Below are 22,794 nucleotides of genomic sequence, written 5' to 3' on the forward strand. Positions count from 1 at the left end.
GTATAGGAGTATGAAACAATTGGTATGGATTTGTCTTTGAAATATGGGGAAATTTTGTTAGTAACATTTTTGTGATGGAGGATGTTAGCCAAATTAATTGCATCTATACCTTTGTTGACAAACGGTAGTGGAAGAAATGATCGTTTTTCTTCATCTTGACTTTTAACACAAACTGGTTTAAAGAGTCTGTGGAAACCAATATCCAAAATGATGGCAACAAGTCTGTATAATGATGAGGTGGGGTCCAAAACAGGAGAGTAAAGACTTGTTTTGTGAAGGGAGTGTAGTAGAGTGAGAGGTACAGAATAAAGTTTGGTTCTAATGTGATGCAGTCCAAGAGTTTTTTGTATGAAAGGAAGGAGACCACCTATGGAGACATCATGTAACTTAGGTGACGTATAGTGGCGATGGCCATGACTCCTTTCCCGTCTTGGATTTTTGTCAAATAAATTCATCACATTTATGCTATTGTTATATTGGCTTGAAAGGTTTCCTATACTTTTGATGTTGTCATTGCATCCATAAGGTATTGCAGTACCTAGTCTGCATATCCAGTACTCTTCTCTTTCCCTATGATAGTTTTTACTTAGAACGGGACTATTTGTAGGATAGTAAATTTTTTTTTAAATATGAACTTTCATAGAGAGGATTGAATGATCTTATTGATTAAAGTGTTGATAAACTGTCAGGAATTTTGGTGTTAATTCCCAAATGATGACCGCATATTCTTTTATTTAATCGTTCTTGTGTTTCTCCGACGTATACTAAACCACATAAGTTGCATTCTAATCCATATATTAAGTTTGTTAATTTGCAACTTAAGTCATCATGACTTCTTATATGGAAGGTTCTGTTTGTAAGGGAACTGGAGAAGTAAGAGTCAGTTATAAGAATGTTGCATGTTTTGCAATTTCTAATACCACATTTTGATATGGTACAATGTGGTTCGTCATCGTTATAGTCAAATATATCATTTAAAGTGGAGGAACATGATTTGATAATTCTGAATAGTCAGAATTTTTGTACTACAGACTGAACATATGATTGGGTGCATTTTGTTGAATTGGTCGGGACAAAACAGCAATACCAATCTAACCATATAAGTAGTTTGAACGTTTGCAGATGTATTTGCTTTTCTAGATTTCCGTGTCAATAACAACTACCTATGACCAAACATTATACAGTACATCCTGCATGGATTGTTAGTGTACTGGGCTCCATCATTAAACACTGTAAATAAGAACTACATGTGGAAACATACAGTTTATTTAACAAAGTACAAGGTCACAGAAAAATATGGTACATAAAGCTTATAAATGCATAATGCCTAACAGTGAATAAACCAGTTTAGCTAGTTAACTGGAGATGACTGGCTTTAATTTAAATACCTAAATATTGTTCACAGGAAAGTGTGGGATTTAAAATCCTACCTGCTGACCAACCTTAACAATCAATTTACATTTCAACATGGCTTGACAGACAACAGAAAACCAATAACTATAAATATTTTAGTGTATACTGAAGCTTAAATATCCAAAATCATCCTTTAAATAAGTTAGCCAAAAATTACACAAGTATTCTATGGAATGTTACATTCCTTTCAAAAGAACTGTAGATAGGTTAGAAGCAAAGAACTTTCAGACTGTAACAGTCTTAAAAGAATAGAAATGCTGGTGTACTGTACATCAGAACTGGCTGTCTGTAAGAGAAGCGATAAACAGTGCTGTGCCCTTGTTTAAATACTGAGTTCAACCAATCAGAACAAGGATATCAACTCAAATGTAATGAACTTGAATTGGGTAAAACTTGTTTAGAAATAAATTGAACTTCTGTAAAATACAGACTCGAACATTTAACATAAAACACAGAGGTAAACTCATAATGAACATTACAACTGTTTACATCGGTAACAGCGTCACATGACCAAAGCCAAATCACACGAACAGTTAGATAAGTAAATAATAATACACTGTATTAAAATATCAACTCGCTACAAAAAAATGTACAGTCACCTCCTTATATATCTAATGTTTTTTCCCTTAGATCTTTCAAACTTTTGCCAAATGTCAGTATTTGTGTCTTGGAAGTTTGGTAACCCAATGATTGAAGAATGTTCTCAAAACTTACGTTTTGATATGGCATATCTGTAAATATTTGATTGATGTATCTTTGCACTAGGCATGTTTTACCAGCATAAGCTTTTCCTAGCAGAACTATTTTGATGTCCACTTCTCCATGTTTCCTCTTGTTCATGATTAAACCAGACAAATGTGTAATTTGATATAGTGGGATACTAGTTATGGTTTCATAACTTGTTTACCGCTTGGCAGTCTATATAAATTAACAAGATACTGCTTCTTCCTTCAAAGTTTTCTACTTTCACTTTCCCGAATCGTGATCATCCGGGTTTCTTATTTCTAAAATTAGACCACTTCCGTTGAATGCACGTGTAGTAAATTTCACAACAAACATCGAAGTTGAAACTGAAATTCTTCATAGGTTAAACGTTTTATAAGGTTAGTTAGGCATTATGATTTTAATTTCGTTAATCTTGTCGAAAAAAAAACATTACAGGAGCTTATTATTAGCTTGTGAAATATGGGCTCATTCTTGATAGCAAACCAATGTTAACAGGTGATTATGTTGGCGTTCATTTTTACTCTATAAGTATATAGACTTAATTCACTTAAATTATGCTATGGTCTACTCCATGTTTGTTGCAGTGCTGTCCAATCCCCCATTTGAAAAAAATATAACAGTTGGATTTACGTGCAAAAAGGTATTTTTTTTGTACGTAAATCCAACTGTTATAGTGTTATACTGAAACAGAAACATATAAAAAAAAATGAATATTTTTACTTGTCAGTTGAAATTGCAAATTGTCTATTTTTACTCAAAAAAAAATAAGCCTTGCTCTGCTTGGCATTTACTTATGTTTTACATCCCCATTATACAAAATCATTGATCTGTCCTATTCATGTGTGACACTGACAGGACGGCCTACCTGCATTGTAGTAGGTAGTTAGATTTAAATAGCCAGTTAATTGACTTGGCTAAAGGATTAATTCTTTAGCCGAATCGGTTTGTCGCTAGCTTGTCACCGTGCAGTCTAGGGTTCGATCCTCGGTGGTGGAGTATAATTTTGTGAGTCAAATATGCTCTCCCGTTACACATGCGATGCTTGTCCTATAACATAAGACCTTGTAGTTGCGCACCAACACTCTTCGTGGAGTTTCTTTCATTTCAACCATTTTTTTTTTCAAACTGCACTTAGTGTGCTGGACCAGGATCTGCCTTTGCTAGAGGACGAAAGGCTTATTTATTAATATTTATAATTCATTTATTGATATTTCCAATTTATTTATAAATATTAGTAAATTAATTAAAAATATTTGTAAATGAATTATAATATTAATTAATAAACGGTATTTCTTGTTATTTATAAATGAATTGTTAATATTAATAAATGAATTGTTAATATTAATAAATGAATTATTTATACATGTATTTATGAATATCAAGAAACATTGTTTATTTATTAACATTGCTTTGGCTTATGTTTTAGGAGTAGGATCTGCCACTGACTAAGAATAAGAAATGGTTCCCAAATAAAGCGAAACTATCTACTATCATTTTTTTTCCCTCATGTTCCGTTGTCAAGTTCAATCAAGAATGTATTAAATGATTGAGAGTGTGCAGTGGGATTCTTGTGCAGACAATATATATCAATAAAATATTGATATTTATACATAGGTTCAGGAAAAACTTACTCAATGAACATAGGTTAATTACATTTATTGTGAAAAAAGTTATGAATTTTATGTGAAAAATCTGTGTACATATTAGTGATCCTATTCCAATTAAAAACCATCCAATGATTACCTCTTAAATACATGTACATGGGTTAAATACCTGAATATAGTAAAGAACAAAAATACAGGTGGTCTGTTTGCTGTTCCTCTGAATCCAGAATTTTATTAAACTTTCGCAAATCTTTATAAGATGATGCTATTTTTTTTTTTTAATCTTAATGACTTTGATGCATGGGCTTTGACATTGGTTGACCAAGGTCTGAACCATCTCCTAATCCACAACTCCTCTAAAACCACAAAATAGATATGATGAAACTTTTACAAATTCATTGTTTGTTCATCTGAATGACATACAGGATTTCTGCCAGTTTAAGAGAGGAAACCAAGGGATATCATGAAGTGAGTTTTTGCAATTTAGTTTTTTAATCTAAACTTATTGTCTTAAAGGTTTAATTTTATTATCAAGCACTGCTATGGTGATGCTTGGATTTTGGATTATGGGAATTTGGATTAAAAAGGGACCAAATACAAGCATTTCATAAAATTGAACTATATAACTCAAGTATCAGTGTATCAATCTCTATGATATTGTACTTCGATATTCTAAATCACAAAGGTCAGACTTGGATTGATTTTAGGGGTTATGACCAAAACTGTTAAAAACAAAGAATTATTTGAATTTGGAATTACTTAGAAATTTAGAAAATGACCAAACATATTTAGTAAAACTAACCCCTACTAAGGGGATTAGTCATGACAGCTTGGCTATGCTTAGTTTGATAATATACGAAGGAAAACTTACTAACACCTCTTAGCCATGACACCATGACTAACCCCCTTAGTGGTAAGTTATTAAGTCAATGTGGATCCTGAAAAATTCAAAAAGTAAAACGTCAATTCAAGTTTATTAAAAGAAGACAATAGCATTAAAACCTATGATTTTTTAACTTTTTATACTTATATTCCCAATACTCAGTTAAAGTTATGACTCAAAAACAAAAACATTCTTGTTACTCCAAAGAAGATGAAACACCTAGATACAGGTACATGTATGTAGTTCTTGGTAGATATTCCTCATACTTTGTAAAAAATAATTGCAAATCAACTTCCAAATATGCTGAAGATGTTTTCAAAATGTTGGAATATTTGATTGACAGTATATTTGTCCAGTGTGGTGAACATGTTTTTCAACAAAAGGTCAGCATTCCAATGGAACAAATTGTGCTTCTCTACTTGCTGACCTATTCCTTTAATCTTATGAGGCTAACTTTATAGCTGATCTTATCCAAAAGAAGGAACATCGTTTAGCATGATCCTTTAACCTCAGTTACCTCTATGAAGATGAAATATTATCATTAAACAATCCTAGTTTCTGGGATTTGATACATCACGTCTACCCAAAGTACTTGTGAAAAGGATACTACAGACACTGTGAAGTCAGTCTCATATCTTGACCTACACTTAGAGATCGATGGTATAGAAAAACTATTGACCAGATTACATTGTATATGACAAACGTGATGACCTTTCATTCCATTTTGTCAACTTTCCTTTCATCTGTGGCAGCATCCCTTCAGCACCTGCGTATGGAGTTTTCATATTACAACTCATAGGTTATGCTAGAGCTTGCTGTAACTATGCAGACTTTTGTATCATGCCAGACTTCTTACAATTAGGCCTCTGGAACAGGGTTGTATTACTACAAGATTGAAGTCATCACTACAGAAGTTTTATGGTCATCATCATGAACTTGTGGATTGTTACGGTGTATCCATCTGCACCGTGTAAATTGATTTGTTCAGCGTGTCATAGTTTTCCTTTCCCCTTTCATCAACCCTGGACTTGACTTTTTGGGTGTTTGATCCTTTAGGTTCAAAATATCTAATGTCACCGGCCTATCACTGAACTTCCTTTCTATTTCTGAACACTACATAAAAAATATAGTCCAAATGTAATTCCTTTTATATAATTCAATACCTCTTTTATAACAAGTAAACATGTTTTTTGCAATTTATCTGCTCAATGAAATTCTATTATTTATGCAAATAAAATTAAGGTCTAATCTTCACATCAAGTCTTCATACCATTTCAAGATTTGAGGGACTCCTATTTGGCCTTGAAAGATTTTTAGTAATAAATTTACATTTAGGAAATTTATTTCTTGCAGTCATGTGTCTGGAAGGATAAAATGTGTTTAGTATTTTCATTTTAACGCACTTATATGCCAAATTATCCATCCTACCATTAATATTTTACCATTTATGAACAGGAAGTGAAGAGCAGTGATTTTAACCAAGTAAAATTGACAGTAAAATTCAAATTGATTAAAGTGTCTAGATTTTGAAAATCTCGTCTTAAGGAAATTAATTTCTGTTGATATTGGTTTTATTTAAGTATAATTGTTATGTAGGATAAATACTCAGTTAACTTTTGGATAGGTTTAAAATTGGGGAATAAGGTGAAATGGAACAAAAATTTGTAAATGTATGTGAAGTTGGATCAATAGTGTAGATTGACTTTCATTTTATACATATTAAAAAGGACAGTTCTTCATAGTATTTTAAATGCAATGTATGATTTTATTTAACATCATATAATCTTTGAAATTTTGTTCATGCTACAATTTTCACAAGAATCAAAAACCACCAGTGCTATCAGCACTTGACTTTGATTATGACAACTCGGCGGGTGTTTCTAGAAAAGCAGAGGATGTTACCCTACCAGTGCACCTGGTCCATGCTTCCAGTTTTTAGTGATGTACGAGTTGCTCATTTACTTTTGTTACTTTGTATGTTTTATTTTGGTTATTTTATGTTCTTTGTTGTGTGTCTGTTTTACATGTCGGTCTTTGTCCTTTGATTACATTCTTTTGATTTCCTCTAGAATCTTAGTTCCTTTGCTTACTCTCTTATAAATATTTTTTTTACTTATTTTCTTAAATCCAAAATAATTTCAAATTCAAATAATGCCTTGTTTAAGGAATAAGGGGTTGGCTGAAAAGGGTAAAATACAATTTGTTGTTGGTTTTCACACAATAGCATGGATGAAAATGTATGGATCTCATGAAATTGTATCATAAGGCTCCATGCCACAAAAGAAAGGTTGTAATTGATTTTTATACAACCACAAATAATTTTTGGTCATATAATGGTGTGGCACTGTCATTGTCGTAAGTGTCATCATCTGTAGATACTTGGTTTTTGTGCAATATCTAGGGTATTAGTTGTTTGATCTGTAAAAAAAATTATAAATAGGTTCCAAACCACAAATGCTAAGTTGATATTGATTTTGGGGTTTATGGCCCCATCTGTTTTAGAATAAGGGGCATAAAATAGCCTAAAACAAGCATTTCATGGAATTTAACTATATAATGCCAAAGAAGTGTAAAAATGTTTATGATATTGTTCCACAATATTCTATTGATTATTGTCCAGGATTGATTATGAGTTGTGACTTTGGCCAAGTAAGAATAGGAGTCACAGTGGGTTCAGAAACAAGTATTTTTTTCTGATTTCTTGACAATTGCTTGTTTTTTCTGGTCTGATTTGGAAATTTTTTTTTTATTGGATTTCTGATGAAAAAAATCCCTCCATGCATTGTTTAAATGATTTTTGTTCTCTAATGGTTTTGAGTTCTAATGGCCAAATTGGACACACCCCAATAAGTGGACCTTGCGGCTCACCTGGCCGAAAGCCATGTAAGCTGTTGCCATCACTTGGCATCCGTTGTCATCATTAGCAATTTTTCAAAAACTCTTCTCCTCTGACACCACTCGACCAATTGGAACCAAACTTGGTATGATTGTTTCTTGGGGTATCCTGCATAGAACTGCTGTGGGGATTTTTGATCCATTGAAAAACATGGCTGCTGTTACTAAAAATAGAACATAGGGGTCAGACAGTAGTTTTTCGCATATACAATGTATCTCCAAAACCATTAGGTTTAGCCAAATTGTAATGGGATGGAAGTGTTCAGGATGATGAGATCTATCTGTGGTCAAATTTGTATTTCAATCTGTGAAACCATTTTGGAGTTATTGTCCTTTTTCGACCTGTTTTTGCTATTTTGAATGTTATTGCTGTCAAAAATCTTCTCCTCTGACACCACTTGACCAATTGATTAATTGGAACCAAACTTGGTATGAATGATCCTTGGGGTATCCTGCATAGAACTGATGTGGGGATTTTTTATCCATTGAAAAACATGGCCACCATTACTAAAAATGGAATATAGGGGTCAGAGAGTAGTTTTTCGCATATATGTCCAAAACCGTTAGGTTTAGCTAAATTCTGATGAAGTAAAAGTGTTTAGCATGATAAGATCTATCTGTGGCTAGATTTTCATTGAAATCTGTTAAGCCATATTGGAGTTATTGCCCTTTTTTCAATGTTTTTTTTTTTGCCATTTTTAATGTTATTTCTTTCAAAAATCTTCTCCTCTGACACTACTTGACCAATTAGAACCAAACTTGGTGTGAATGTTCCTTGGGGTATCATGCATAGAACTGATATGGGGATTTTTTATCCATCATAAAACATGACTGCCATTACTAAAAATAGAACAAAGACCGTAGTTTTTTGCATATATATCCAAAACTGTTAGGTTTAGCAAAATTATTTCTGCAGCTGGAATGATCCTTATAATAAGGCCTTCAAAAGTCCTCAGGAATCAAAGTTGTCAGGTGACTCCTTGTAAGAGTTATAACCCTTGAAAGATGAAAAATGCCTTTTTTTACAGTTTTCAACCAATATCTTGAAAACTATAATAGATAGTAAGAAACTTTCAGTCGCTGAAATGATCCTTAAGATAGTCTTACTAAAGTCTTGAAAGACAAACTAAAACCAGGTGAGTGATTCAGGCTCCTGGGAGCCTCTATTTTAATTTTTGGGGCAGTTGATTTTTTTATTGGGATTCCACAGGAAAATCCTAGCATAAATTCAAGAGCTTTAAGAAATCTGCTTAGCAAATTAACCCTTTCATTTACTGTTTTTTGAGATATTGAGGTACAAAGTTGTCCGTGAATGCATCTTGAAGCAGACCTTTATACTTCAATTGAACTTAAAAATATTGTGCAATAATGTGTCCAACCATAATAAACTGTAAGTCCCTATGTTTACTGTGTCAGTCGACACTTGCCTCAAGTAGAGTTCAACTGGCTGCGGTCATGTCATGCTGCACTAGGCAAAGCTTTTTATTTGGGTTATAATTCTTAGTATTAATGTTGAATAGGAGTCAAGCATTTTTGCAGCCTAAGTGTACATGTTAATGGGTCTCAATGAAATTTAATCAAAAGGTTCTATACCATCAAAGAAAGTCAGGGTGGGATTGATTTTGGTGGTGATTAACATATTCTGGACTTGAGTAAAGTTGTTTGGATCTCTTTTGAATTTTACTATTGGGTTCTGTATCACAAAAGGAAGATTTGGATGAATTTAAAAAACTATGTACCTTACATTTTAGGAATTGATGGCTAAAAAAGGATAAGAGATAAGCTTTTTTATCAGCTTTGTTATAAACTGCTTATAACTTGTATCTAAATGAACATTTTTAAAATTGTAACAAAATCAGACCATTGGAAGAAAAATTCAAGGATTTTAGGAAAACACAATTTCAGATTTGTTTATGAAACCAAGACCAGATGCCACTAAAACTGTTGGCTGAAATATTTGTTTGACTGATATTCTAAAAAGATCTCACCGTTAAAACCTTACTGTAAAATATACTTTTGTATCAATATACTGTGTGAACAATTATATTCACAAAATCATAGGAATCTTATGGCCTATATATTTGGTTTGGATTTCATTAGTATTTTGTGAAAAAAATTGCAGATATATGTATAAAAGAAGTTTTACTACAGATATGATGATGTTTAATTGAGTAAGGTAAGACTTTGGTGGGCTCTAAAAGTTGCTTACAATCAACCTTAAATAAATTGATAAGTGCTTATAAGGGGACTGATTATCAAGGCCATTTAGAGTAACCTTTTGACCCCAAAATGAAACATTATTTTAAAGGTTTAACCTGTTGAACAAATCTCTTTCAATATATATATAGGCACAACAAATTTCTATTTTTTAAAACTACTAACTTGTTTTCAATCAGGCTCTAATGCGTTTTGTAGAAATAGTACCGGGATGTTTTGTATGCAAATTACTTTGCACTTTAATACATACCAATACATCTAATATACATAAAGGAATGTAAGCTTTGATAAACTAGCACCCCAATCCTTTCTATAGGGAAATTAATTTGACAAGGTAAATATTCAAATTACTTTAATTTGAATTTTTCAGTTATTTTAAAAACTTTGAATGAGATTAAAAGGGCAAATACCTCTGGCACTTATCTTTATTCAAATATTCATTGAAGTGTGAAGTACAATTCTGATCATTTGTATAAGTATTGTATCTTTGAAGGTATAGTTTTGTATATCTAAGTTTTTACACTGGTATTTAATACAAATGTCAAAGTAAGGACTGATTCCGATATTGTTAACAATAATCAAATTAAGTGTGTCTTATGTTACATCTTAGGTATATGGTAATTCTTTATCATCATTTTGTATTTCAGTTGACTCAGTTGAGCGAAAGAAACAACAGTAACAAATCAACAGGATTCATTGAACAATTTATGGGCTTTTCTTCATTAAAAAGAATGAAACCAACAGGAGATATTTTATGGATTTATGTCTTGTTATCAAGGGTTGTTGAAAACTTTAAAATGATTTGATCTCCGTTGATATGTTTTACAGTGCTGATTTAAACTAAATGTGCAACTTTTTAGATATATAAGGATATTGGAAGTGAACATGGCTAAGAGTAAATTTGAGTATGTGAAGCAGTTTGAATCTGAAGATAAGTGTTTGCCAAATTGTTGGATTGTAGTTAGGATCGATGGAAAATCATTTCACAGGTAATACTTGCTAGAAACAATGATTTATCGTGGTCAGTTATTGATTTTTATAATGCTGCATAAATATCTCACATGATAAAGGTACAACTACTGTACATAATAATTTTTTTTCTTTACAGTAAGTAAAAGTCAGCTTTTAGACTAAAGTTTCTTTTTAACACCTTATATATTTTGATTGCAATAATATATGCTTGATAAGGTGAAGCTATTCATTTATCTAGATAATTTTATGTACAATTATCCAGTTGAAACACTGTACATGAAAAGTAATTGTTTTTTGTTGGTTTGGTTTTTTGGCTAGCTTTATCCTTTTTACCAAGTGAAATTTCTAAGCAAGGTTGTGTCATGACAAGTTTATCATTGTTTACCACTGCTTTTCATTCTACTAAAGTGTTAATACTTGTTAGTGTAATAAAATCCAATCTGAAGTGGAGTTTGTCACTTAGTATCAATATTCATTTATAATTGATAAAGAAATAAATCAATAAATGAACCCAATAAGAATGTAGAAAACTTAATTTTAATCCAATAATGGCCTGACCATTGATAATCATAGCATGAACTATTCTATACAGTTATAGATAATTAGACTTAATGTCACCAAATTGCACTGCCTTAATTATGGTACTATAAAATGTTGGTCTGGCAAACTTCCAAATATGACCTTAAAGTTCAAATGGTATTTTAATCTATCAAGAAATTTATTTAACTGAATGTAAGGTTATTGATGATAGATGTGAGTTACGATACATTTAAATGTGTTGGTAAACTATCATTTACTGTCATTCAGAATTCATATAAGACGAAGTGAAAGGTCTTGTACTGTAAAAAGGCTTTTAAAAGGATTTAATATCATACTCTAATTTTTTCTAACTTTTCATTTAAATATTTATTTTCTTTTGGCAGTAAATTTAGAATTTATTCAGTTGGCATGCAATTCAAGTTATCCCTTTATATAGGATTACTGGGCAGGAGGGAACATGCGTTCTAGTATGAATTATTTTCTGCTATTTATAACATCTTTTTGATGCACAGAAATAAATGAAAAAGTAAAATTGAATGAAAATTGATTGTGTCTTTTAAGTATAATGTGATCAAATTGATTCTTTTAATTTTTAGTTTTTGACTAGTCCCATACCTCAATGTCGCATTTATAGGCAATCGTGCTTGTATTGATATATGTATTGGCATTATGATAAAGTAATATGTATATTTTGTTTTAGGAGCTTTTCTTATCAGTTGTGAAATATGTTATGTTTAACTTAGCATTATTATAATCTTTATCAATATGAAAAGGTAACACGTGTCACAGGCATAAGATATTCATCCCATTCCTCTACAAAGATATAAGGTAGTTTATTTCCCTGAATTAGCTGGACAGATTTTTTTAATTAATTAATTTAGTTGGTAACTTAGTCTTGATGTGTTGTTTAGTGGTTGTCTTCTTCAAATCAACTTAATGTAATGACAGACTGTATAAGAATTTTGGTGATTGGAAATTAAATGTGCTTAACATGATATTGAATGCAACATTTTGTACATGTTTGTAATAAACAGTTGTCAAAACATATTATTTTAAAATGCTGCGGCACAGTTATATATTTTTTTAAAGGTTTTCTGATGTTCATCATTTTGTAAAACCAAACGATGACCGAGCACTAAATCTAATGACCAAAGCTGCCCAATGTGTCATGGAGGAATATAAAGACATTGTACTGTGTTATGGGCAGAGTGATGAATACAGTTTTGTTTTCAAAAGAAACACATCAGTATTCAACAGAAGGGGCAGGTAATTAATTATTGTATAAAAGGAGAAAAAGGAGAAAAGTAAATTGAACCAATCCAAATTGTGGTTATCAAAGAGGGGAATTCCATTGGCAAAAACATGTTCAAGAAATCTGATTGTAAACTTGATGCAACAAGGTTAAAAGATAGTTAGCTTTAATTCTGTTTTCTGAAAAAGAGTTAGTGTAAAAAGAGAAAGTAAGTTACCCCTAAACGATTTTTAAGTTTATTCAATAATATTTGTACACAAGTTTAGGACATTGTGTGGACCCTCCAATTTAATTTGTTGATTTTAAATGATTAAAAGTGGTCCAAACAAATTAATCATTGAATATCAATATTGACATGCTGAACATAAGTATGTTATGCCTTTCAACAGACATGTTGAATTATTGGTGTGGAACATAGAACACAGCAGCTCTATACAAATCCTGTCTGTATGGTGTTAATACATTTCATTGTATATATGCTGTACTATCAGATATGTGTATTGTCAATAGTTATCAACACAATGTCAAAATCCCTTGATATTGTCAAAGCAAATGGAACACTTAGTTAAATAATGCAGTCAACAAAATTAATCTATTTTTGTGAAGGTTGTGATTGTATGAAGATTATTGTGTGCTAGATGGAAAAAAATGAACAATTGGAATATAGACCAGTTTCATACATCTCAATTGTATGTCTGCAAAAGTTGATCCTCTCCTAGACACTTTGTGTTAACTTGAGTCCATGGATCTGTAACACAAGATTCCTTGAGATAGATTTTGAGGGTTGTCATTTTATAATAAGGAACAGAAAGAAAAAAAAAAACAAGCATTTTCATATGACTGAGTCTTAAATTATGTTTTACTCTTTTGATGAGGTATGAGTTTTTACCAAAGATCTGGCTTACATGTATTGTAAGTATTTATGGTAACAGTTGTAGGGTCAAATTCCTTTGCTTGTCTTAATTCATTTAAATGCATATATTAATTACTATAAGTTTCCACAATTTGTTTAGGAGTTATTGCTCTTTTTTTTATTTTATGATTTTATTTTATTGCTAGGTTACAAAAGGTGTGTTATAATTTTCAAGATTTATAATAACATACACTCATGAGAAATCTGAATTCATGGAGAAGTGATCGAAGGATGAAGGTTGTCACTTGTTACTGAATCTTTTTTTTTAAATATGAAATTTAGTAATCATTTGGCATAGTAAATAACTTAAGTGCAGATGTTAGAAATGTTGATATTTTTATTTTATCTACTAATTAAATCTAGACCCCACCCCTTCCCCACCAAAAAAAAATGTACTTCAAAGAATCATTATATTGAGAAAGTAAATGTTCTATTGAAAGTTGAAGTATTCAAGGATTCAATACTGAATTATTGCACTGGATTGGTAAGACTGTTATATAATATCACAAAATGATATTCTTGAACAGTATATGTAATAGGAAGATAATTTTTTTCAATTAAATGTGAATTAATCAAATGGCTTCACATTTTTTACAGTAATGTGGGTTTACTTTAATCAAATTAGAACATGATTGAAAGCTTGAGAAGAAATAGTTTTGTATTATAGACCTATAATACCAGGTCTATTAACTTTTCATTTTCAGCAGTTGGTGTATAGTACGTTGAGTTGTCTCCCTTTTCCAAATTTCTCTGAATTAGCTGCCTTCTGTTTGTTTATTTAATTCTATATTGTGATACTCTCATCAACATAATGTATAAAATATAGCAAATGAGCACATAAAAACTGCGTAATTTTTGTTATTGTTATTATGGTTAAAGTTTTTTTATTTTGAAATTTTATAACATATATATATAGAACTTCAACACCTCTTCATTATTTACAGTTTGAAGTACTTAATTTGATACAGCATACCAGGTGTTTAGCTGGAGCAGTTTGTTCAGTATTTGCTTTACTTGTGCCAGGAAGATCCGGATTGGGTAAAGCATTGCTGTGCATATTGCACCTGAAACTAATGTTTGTTAATCATAGTTACACTGGGTCAGAAATTTTCAAATATAGATCCTATTTGGCTGTTTGAAATTTACACTCTTTGTATGTGTTCTTATTTGCCTTGTTGGTAGAGCAGAAGCTATTTTGTTGTGAGATTTAGAATTATTGACTTGTTAATTTGACTGATAAAGTCATTTATCAAGTAACAAATACATGTAGTATTTTGTTTTGTCCTTGAACACTAAAATCAATATTGATTTATAAAATGAAATGTTGCAGTTAGTTACTGACTGTTCCCAAGGTGGACCTAAATTATGTCATGTCAAGTTGTTTCCTGTTGTCTGATTTTATGATTAATTACATGTGTATGATTTTTTTCTTACACTGCAGTGAATGACCAGTTTTCTTTAAACTAAGAATGTTCTTAATTGTTTACATTAAGTTCGAAACAAAGTCACCTGTAATAACAGTAATATTAAACAAAAGATTAGTGACGATTGAAACATCCACTTTTTTATTGATAACCAAGAGTGGACTATTTCTATTGGCAAATCTGGGTTGTTCTTGTGCTTGAACCCCCTATTTTTTCTTGATTTTATGCATTTGTTTGCCAAAAAATTACCAAAAATAGCCTGAAACATCCTATTCCAAAATGTATGGATCTGTACTTGATTTCCCTTAGCAATGTTATTTCAAAATCATTTCAAGTTCCCCTATGATATAGATAATTGAAGGTCCAATGTCCTTACTAAACTCTACAGAAAAAGGGTCAGTTTATAAAAGTTGTTACAAATAAATAATCACTAATTATTTAACTTACAAATGGTAACAAAAGTAACCACACCAAATAATGTTAACTGACTTGATCCTTCCTTTTTATTGGTGTTATTGATAACTTTTTATCTGTTTTAAAAGTTAAGTACCAGTCTGGTTTAAATAGATACAGACTTTAGTAATGTGTATATGGTTACTATCCCTTTGTCACATCTTGGACCTCAGGTATCCTGCTACACATTTTGGCAGGTTGTTTGACAACATATTTGCTTGATCATATAACATGACTACTGGTACTTAGATTACTTCAAATTTTACAGGAGTTTTGGAGTTATGATTTAATTCTTCAAATTTAACCAGTGGCAGGGGACCTAAAACTATATGTAACTATCTTGTTTAAGTATAGTCTAATGCTTAATCTATCAAATTGATACAAGCATTATTTACACACATATTTAAGCATGCATATAGTGTAGATTGATATCAAATCAATTGATGGTTAAATGTTGTCAAAAATTTATTGAGTCTCTCAGTGGAAACATGAGCAAGGAAATATGATATCATTCTTAGCATTGTGTGTACAAAATTATAATTTCTATGTTGTGAATATCGGAAGGTTGGAAATGCTTTTATTTTGGTCTGGTTGAATCTGACACCCTCTTATTTGACAAATGCAGTAAATAATAACAGACCTTGAACATATAGTAAATAGATATTTGATAATAAAATGGTGTCCATTTTGCAATTACTTTGGCTGTTGTCAAATTATTTCATTTCTTTATGAAGATCCTACATTGTTAACGATGTTCATTATAAGCTCATTACATACTTTAATACCCTTTTTTCTCCTATTTAACCATTTACAATTAAAAAAGTCATTAAATGAAAATTGAAAATTTGTGAGAAAAAATAAAACATGAAGGCTAAGCATTGATAAACTGTCTAAAAAGTATTATTTTAATATGATTTACAGTAGATAGATTTGAGTAGAGTATACTGTATATTTTAAAAAATAGAAGTAATAAGGTTTTGGGTAAGGTGTGGTAAATGTAGCTAAGTTCTGTAAAAATCCAGCCAAGAATTATGCAAAATTGAAAGACTACATATTTTAATTTTTTGACATTTTGTTCTAATTTTAAAAGTAAATTGACGTTAGCATGTGGTTTTTCATATAACTCCTGTTCATAGGAGATATCAATTATAAGGAATGTGCTATAGGATTCAAAATTAAGGGAGATAACTCTGCTCATGACACTGAAATACAACAGAAACCATTTGATTTTGGATGTGAATTGTCTCTTGAGAACAGACAGATTATAAAGAATGTTTCTACATTTCATTATATAGACTAATACAACAATTTAATAACAAAAATAAAAATGAGTAACGGTAGCCTTTTTTGGGGGTGCATCACATATTTTAGAATTTGCATAATTTTTACAAATACTGCTACTTATGGTAAACGTTTTTATTTCAGTAAAATAATGAGTAATGTAGTGAGTTACTTTTCTTCCTGCTACGTGTTCTATTGGTCAAGATTCTTCAATGTACAGCCTCTTCAATATCCTCCATCATTTGATAGTCGTGTTGTTCTTTACCCATCTGACAAAAACCTCAGGGACTACCTCAGCTGGCGACAAGCAGACTGTAAGTATCTTATTGTTAGATGCTCGTAGTTCTCACAGCAAGAAAGTTCTTTCACAGTTGTGAAAAAAATTGGTACATGCCTTGAAGGAAAATTTTAAAAACACATATGATCACAGATATTCCTATGTTCCATGAACACTGCAGTTAAATTAGTTTCAATCCATGATGTTTTAAACTGATTTCTTGTTTTCAGGGTTTGTAATAGTTACAGTCCGTGAACTGATCTGTGCAACGATTTGACAGATCAATGACCGTTGACTGATTGATCGCTGACGGATCGATGACGGATAACCAATCTGATCGCAGTTTTTTTTTTTTTTTTTTTTTTGGTAAAATGCGGGAAAATGGTGTAAGATCTGTTTGAAATAAAAGTAAAAATTGATGTTTAAATCTATTTCATTATATAAATATGTGTAAAATTGACAAAGAAATTAATATTTGTTGCACGAATCGATGACTGACCTGAAACTAATTGGTGATCGATGACCGATTACAATATTTGTTGCACGGATTGATTCAGGTACTGTAACTACTATAGTTAAAGTAATACGAAATAAGTTTTGGGGAAGGAAAAGTTTTTTTGTTCTTGTGCCCTATTCTTTCCTTTCATTCAAAAAGTAAAAATGATTATCAGCAGCATGAATTGCCCAGTACTAAATTTTTATTATATACATAGTGAAAATGAAGACTCACTATCTTTCATTACTGTTACTATGATGATTACTAAATGTTACCTGATTGTGTCTCAATAGTTCCCATCTGTCTCATTTTGCTTTATATTTCTGTATGAATTGTAATACAAGTAACCTCCAAAAGTTGAGATACAATATTGTAAATGTATGGTAATTATACATGTTTGTATTTCTCTGCATGTATTTGGTTTTAGAGAATAAAGAGAGTTAGGCTAGTAGATTAACCCAAGAATACCTGATTTCTGAAAGGGTTCTAATATTAGGTCATAGCAAATATTTTGCATTACCAGATAAAAGACTTGAAGCAATTCTGTTAAATATATGTACATATTTATGCTTTTATTTCAGGCCACATAAATAATTTGTATAATACATGTTTTTGGAAGTTGGTACAAGAGAAAGGTTTTACCCCAGCCCAGTCTCAGGAAAGATTAAAGGTACTACTATTACAGTATGATGAATGAAAATGCACAAGTATTTTATTTCACTGAAAATTAATTTTGTGGTTTCATAACAAAAATATGATAGACCTTGATATCAGAAACAAAAATAAAAGTTTTAAAAATCACTATTTTTATTCTCAATAATCAATAATATCAAGTATATACCTGTATAAATATCCAATAAAATTCCTGATATGTAACTTTTTTGTTTAGAAGTTATGTCTTTGTCAATGGAATAATTATTTCCCTTGTAAGACATGACTTTGTAAGGCCATTTTTCCCTTACAAAATATATATACAACCTTATAATTTACTGAAGTTTTACAACATATATTTATTACTTAAACACAGTAAAAGTACAAGTAAATTAATCAGGTTTCCCATAATGCTATAGTGTGGTTGTAATCCAACAATGCATCACAGTTTTGATGTCCATATTTGCTCCAACTTTTCAGGGTTTGACCACTGTAGTTGTATCAGGCTGCACCTCATTGAATATTTAAAGGTGCATAGTTCATCCCAATGTTATATCTTATTTGTCTTTTCAGGGCACTTTGTCTAGTGATAAAAATGAAATGTTATTTCAAGATTTTAATATTAACTACAACAACCTACCAGAAGTCTACAGAAAAGGCACTATATTAATCCGTAATAAGGTTTGTAATTTCATGTGGTCATTAGGTATTAAAATGAAATAAGGTTATGTTGAAAGGAGTGAAAACGTCAGTTGGGAGAGTTTGCAATTTTTATACATTTTGTGATTGTATAATGGTACAGAGCAGTTGCTGTTGTCATCGTTTGCATTGTTGTTGTCTGTAGACATTTGGTTTTCATGCAGTAACTTTATTATAAGTTAGTTGATCTTGATACAGTTCCACAACAAGGTTTCATTTATCTAAAGGCTGATTGGTTCTGATTTTAGGTATTTCAACCCAATTGTTTAAAAATAAGAGGCCAAAATGGGTCTGATAACAAACTTCTTATAAAAATTCATCTATAAAATATAAGTATATAGATCTCTATGAAAATGTATCATCACAGGGTTTCAAACCACAAGGATCAGACTAGGGTTATACATGTATATGACCATGACCATTTAAAAATTGGAGCTGAAAAAGACCAAAAACATACATTTTCCTGATTTCTAAACAATATCTTGTTTGAACTATAGCAGCCATTATCTACTTGTAATTTAAGCATAAGTGGACTGATTTTTTTAAACGTGTTCCATACCAACACAGGCAGTTTAGGATTTGTTTTACAAGAAGAATAAGGGCCATAAGGTTTCATGTAGAAACATTTTCCTGGTTCATGGAAGGAAAGGTGTATATTGATGGACTACAAGGTCTCCTACCTCAAATGGAAGGTTTTTTTTAATATATTGGGTTATAGCCCTAATAATTCAGGGGGCAGAAATCAGCAGTTTCTTAAACTTTGTATGAATTGCTGTTTTTATATGTCTAATAACAAATTTTAAAATTTTCAGCTTTCATTCTAAACAGAAAACTACTCTGTGTTTAATCACAATCAAAATAAAGAGCAAAATCAGGCTTGAATGGTGTGGTTGGAATGGTTCCAAATGTTCAGGGTTCGATCTATTTAGTCCCATCAGGTTACACCTTGCAAAGCAATTTATTTAAAAGGCAAACAGACAACAAACATGTTTTTTTCATGGCCTTCAGTACTAATAAAGCTTATTTACTGTATGATAGTGAACAGTATAATGATTATATTTTATAGTTGATTCTCTGTATAACATATGACATTAAGGAGGTCAAGGAAAGATTGGTCAACATGGAGTCTGTATTACATTTTTGGAAACAATTATTGCTTCTGTGATCAAGCATGTTAAAAAAAAGACCTTGAATGTGTCAATCCAGATCAAAGTATACAGTCCACTTATCATTGTTATACCTGCAAAAATGTTCATGGGGGTTTTATGTGTGAAATAGTCCTCAGCAACCAAGAAAACCATTTCAGGGGCCTTTAAATTTAGGAAAGCGTTGTTTTCTTGGTGTTTTGTGACAAAACTAATCTATTGCAGCACTTATTTGAATCTTGGATTGTAAATTATGGTCAATACTGCTCTTTGAATACTTAAATTTTGGAGTCCTCATGGGGAAAAAAACACAGTGACAGTTTGCAGGTATGCATTGTAAAGATAAAGGGTAGTATCAATTCAAAAACATTTTAATGTAATTAAAACCTGGAGTTACAACAAGCAGCATCTTTCATATCAAAGGTTTATGATTTTTTTAATTCTTTTTTAGGATTCAGTAGTTGAAACTAAACATTTGAACTCAACATACCCCAGCAATCCTTCCAGAGGTTCTGTATCTTTTAGTAACTCTCTTGATCATGGGACCAAAATGAGTCCTAAAATAGATGTTCTACATGTTGATATGATCGGTGAAAAATTCTGGCAGGAACACAATGACATATTGACTAGTAGGTGATAAATGCTAGAACTTTGCTTAATTTGTTTACAAGACTTATATGTTGTGAGAATTTGAAGATTAATTTTGTTTTTAAGTTACTACTTTATATCGTGTCATGGATTTAACAGATGTCAGCAATTCAATTCTGTGAAGTGGAAGTCAACTACACAATCATTGATTTATAGTATCTTTCCATAAGCGATCATTAAGAAACAAATATTACGTAACTGTCTTCAGTTTTTAAGTTTAAAATTTAAATTTTAAGTATTTATCCATATTAAGTTAAGGTGATACAAGGGGCATAAAAGCCCAGTAAACAAATGATGCTTTTTTTTGTTTATATTTGCCATTATTTATGTAAATTGAATCCTTTCTATATACACATTTATATTTAGGACAAAACCATACATTCATCTCCCTCTTTAGTCAACCAAATCAGGAGCAATAACTCTTGCCAAGTACCAATGTCATATACAATCTACCTGGTATATAATTTTTATATCAAAAAGTGTACTAAGACTGGTTATGTGGTTTCTAACTGGTTGTGAATAAGAAATAAAAGTGAACTTAATGGGTTTTTGACATGCACCTCGTGTCTGATATTTATATAGACTGCTACTGAAGTATAAAACGTAACATTTTGAGTTACAAGGTTTAATATACTCTTACACCAGCTGATACAGTTATTACTTTTTTACCATCATTATTTTATCCAGTAGTCATCATAGTGTCTATGTATTAGAACCTCGTATAATTTGTTTTTGGCAGCAATGTATTTCATAGCAATAATTGTTACAGGTGATACTGTTTGTTGTTGTATGATGCAATAGTATTGTTACTTTTTATTCATTATTTCTACTGATTAATATTTTATGCTTTATTTGTAAACTTTGTTTTATATGTTTGTATCTGACCATGTTAAGTATCAGTAAATACCGTCAGTCAGCTCCATTATATGGTTATTTTTATTAAGTCTTCCTTTGTTAATAGGGTATGTAAGTCTTGTCATGTGACTCTGTGGTTTTAAGAGAATGTGTCCTTAACTACCATTCAAGTGCATGGAAATTTGAATTATGTAGAGTTTAGTCCAGTATTAAAAGCAAAACATCTTTCTGTGTAACAGTACCAATTACAAATAACATGTATATATTTCTACATAATAAAATTGTTAGTAAAAGCATAAAATAGAAGATTTTGCATTAAAATACAACACTTTGAGATCCTGAAAGTATAAACAATTTAATGCAGATCGGTCTTCGGTTTTCAATACGTGCTACATCAGAAATTCCGATAAGGAAAATGAAACTAGATTGAGACTTACATACCCTATGTTTGTTGCATTAAGACATATGTTATTAACTTTTTGTCCCTGCTTTGCGTTTTATTCAGGTGTACAGCAATTCAGAAACCTTAAATCATCCTGCTGTCTGTAACGACTTTATGTTACATATTATTATTTTCACTAATGTTTATTTTGTTACTTCTCTTGTGTATATGTAATCAGACCTCTAAAGTAATGTTTTGAAATGCTAATATTATTATTGGTATTCATTAATTAAACAATATACATCTAATAAGTCCTTAATTATTTCCAGTATTTCACTCCTTGCCATTAGATTTGCCAATGAATATAACAAGGCTACTATCTTCTTATGCATCCTTGTAAAAACTTAATTGACTCATTTAAGGATTTTGACCAAACATATTTTATACTTCATTCAGTACAATATTAAAGAGATCCATACACTTTTGCATTTTTTATAATATGCTTTTTCTTAGTAAATAAAGTTAATGACCCTTAAATCATTTTACAATCTTTTCTTTTGTGGTATGGGACCTTATGGTAAAATTTCATTGAGGTCTATCCTTTGACACTCATGGTATTGATAAAAAAAAAATTAAAAAAAAAAAACAAGAAAAAATATTTATTGTTTGCCCTCTCCAACCCTTTTTTTTTTTGCCATCACTATGTGTTCGTCATCCTTTAACTTTTTCAAACGTTTTCTCCTCTGAAACTCCAGGACGGATTGTAACCAAACTCTTAGGGTAATTTCTACAATCTCAGAGTGTGGATTTTTGATCTGGCTAAAAACATGGCCACTGTTTCTAAAAATAGACCAAAGGGGTCAAATTGCAAGATTTTGCAATTACAACTGTAACTCCAAAACAGTTGGGTTTAGCTAAATTCTGGCATGGGCAAAATTGTTTAGCATAATGAGATGGACCTATGCCAATATTTTCAGAAAAATCCATTGATGGATGAATGAGTTATGGGTCCCGAAATTAATTTTTTCCCCAAATGTTATATCTCCAGTTTTGAAAATCTTCTCCGCT

At 31.0% G+C, this 22,794-nt stretch overlaps 2 protein-coding genes across 4 annotated transcripts in view; one reads left to right on the forward strand and one right to left on the reverse strand.

The window, feature by feature from the left end:
* Positions 1-2,414, reverse strand: part of LOC148622673 (ras-related protein Rab-24-like) — an 18,320-nt gene extending 15,906 nt beyond the window's left edge. Inside the window, exon 1 of the mRNA XM_088572700.1 lies at positions 2,128-2,414. Coding sequence (XP_088428826.1) covers positions 2,128-2,253 — 126 coding nt within the window. The 5' untranslated portion in view covers positions 2,254-2,414. The remainder of the gene's footprint in view (positions 1-2,127) is intronic.
* Positions 2,415-2,419: 5 nt separating this feature from the next.
* LOC148622674 (putative tRNA(His) guanylyltransferase) lies at positions 2,420-22,034 on the forward strand. 3 transcript variants are annotated; one of them, XM_088572696.1, is made up of 7 exons: positions 2,420-2,516; positions 10,386-10,727; positions 12,340-12,516; positions 16,718-16,887; positions 17,928-18,016; positions 18,571-18,678; positions 20,293-22,034. In XM_088572696.1, exons 2-7 carry the CDS (start codon positions 10,624-10,626, stop codon positions 20,476-20,478), a joined length of 834 nt encoding a protein of 277 aa, XP_088428822.1. In that variant the 5' UTR covers positions 2,420-2,516; positions 10,386-10,623; the 3' UTR covers positions 20,479-22,034. The 3 variants fall into 3 exon arrangements, with proteins under 3 accessions (XP_088428822.1, XP_088428824.1, XP_088428825.1); XM_088572698.1 differs by lacking the exon at positions 2,420-2,516 and adding an exon at positions 10,154-10,231; XM_088572699.1 differs by lacking the exon at positions 2,420-2,516 and adding an exon at positions 10,260-10,284.
* Positions 22,035-22,794: the final 760 nt, after the last annotated feature.

This window comes from Perna viridis, chromosome 3 (assembly GCF_037379345.1).
Source record: "Perna viridis isolate PV_CMFRI_1.1 ecotype Kerala chromosome 3, ASM3737934v1, whole genome shotgun sequence".
NCBI classification, from domain to species: Eukaryota; Metazoa; Mollusca; class Bivalvia; order Mytilida; family Mytilidae; genus Perna; species Perna viridis.

Coding starts and splice junctions, on each gene's coding strand:
- LOC148622674 (XM_088572696.1), top strand. CDS start 10,624: ATGGCTAAGAGTAAATTTGAGTATGTGAAGCAGTTTGAATCTGAAGAT. Junction 18,017..18,570: donor AGTCTCAGGAAAGATTAAAG/GTACTACTATTA, acceptor TTGTCTTTTCAG/GGCACTTTGTCTAGTGATAA. Junction 18,679..20,292: donor CTATATTAATCCGTAATAAG/GTTTGTAATTTC, acceptor ATTCTTTTTTAG/GATTCAGTAGTTGAAACTAA.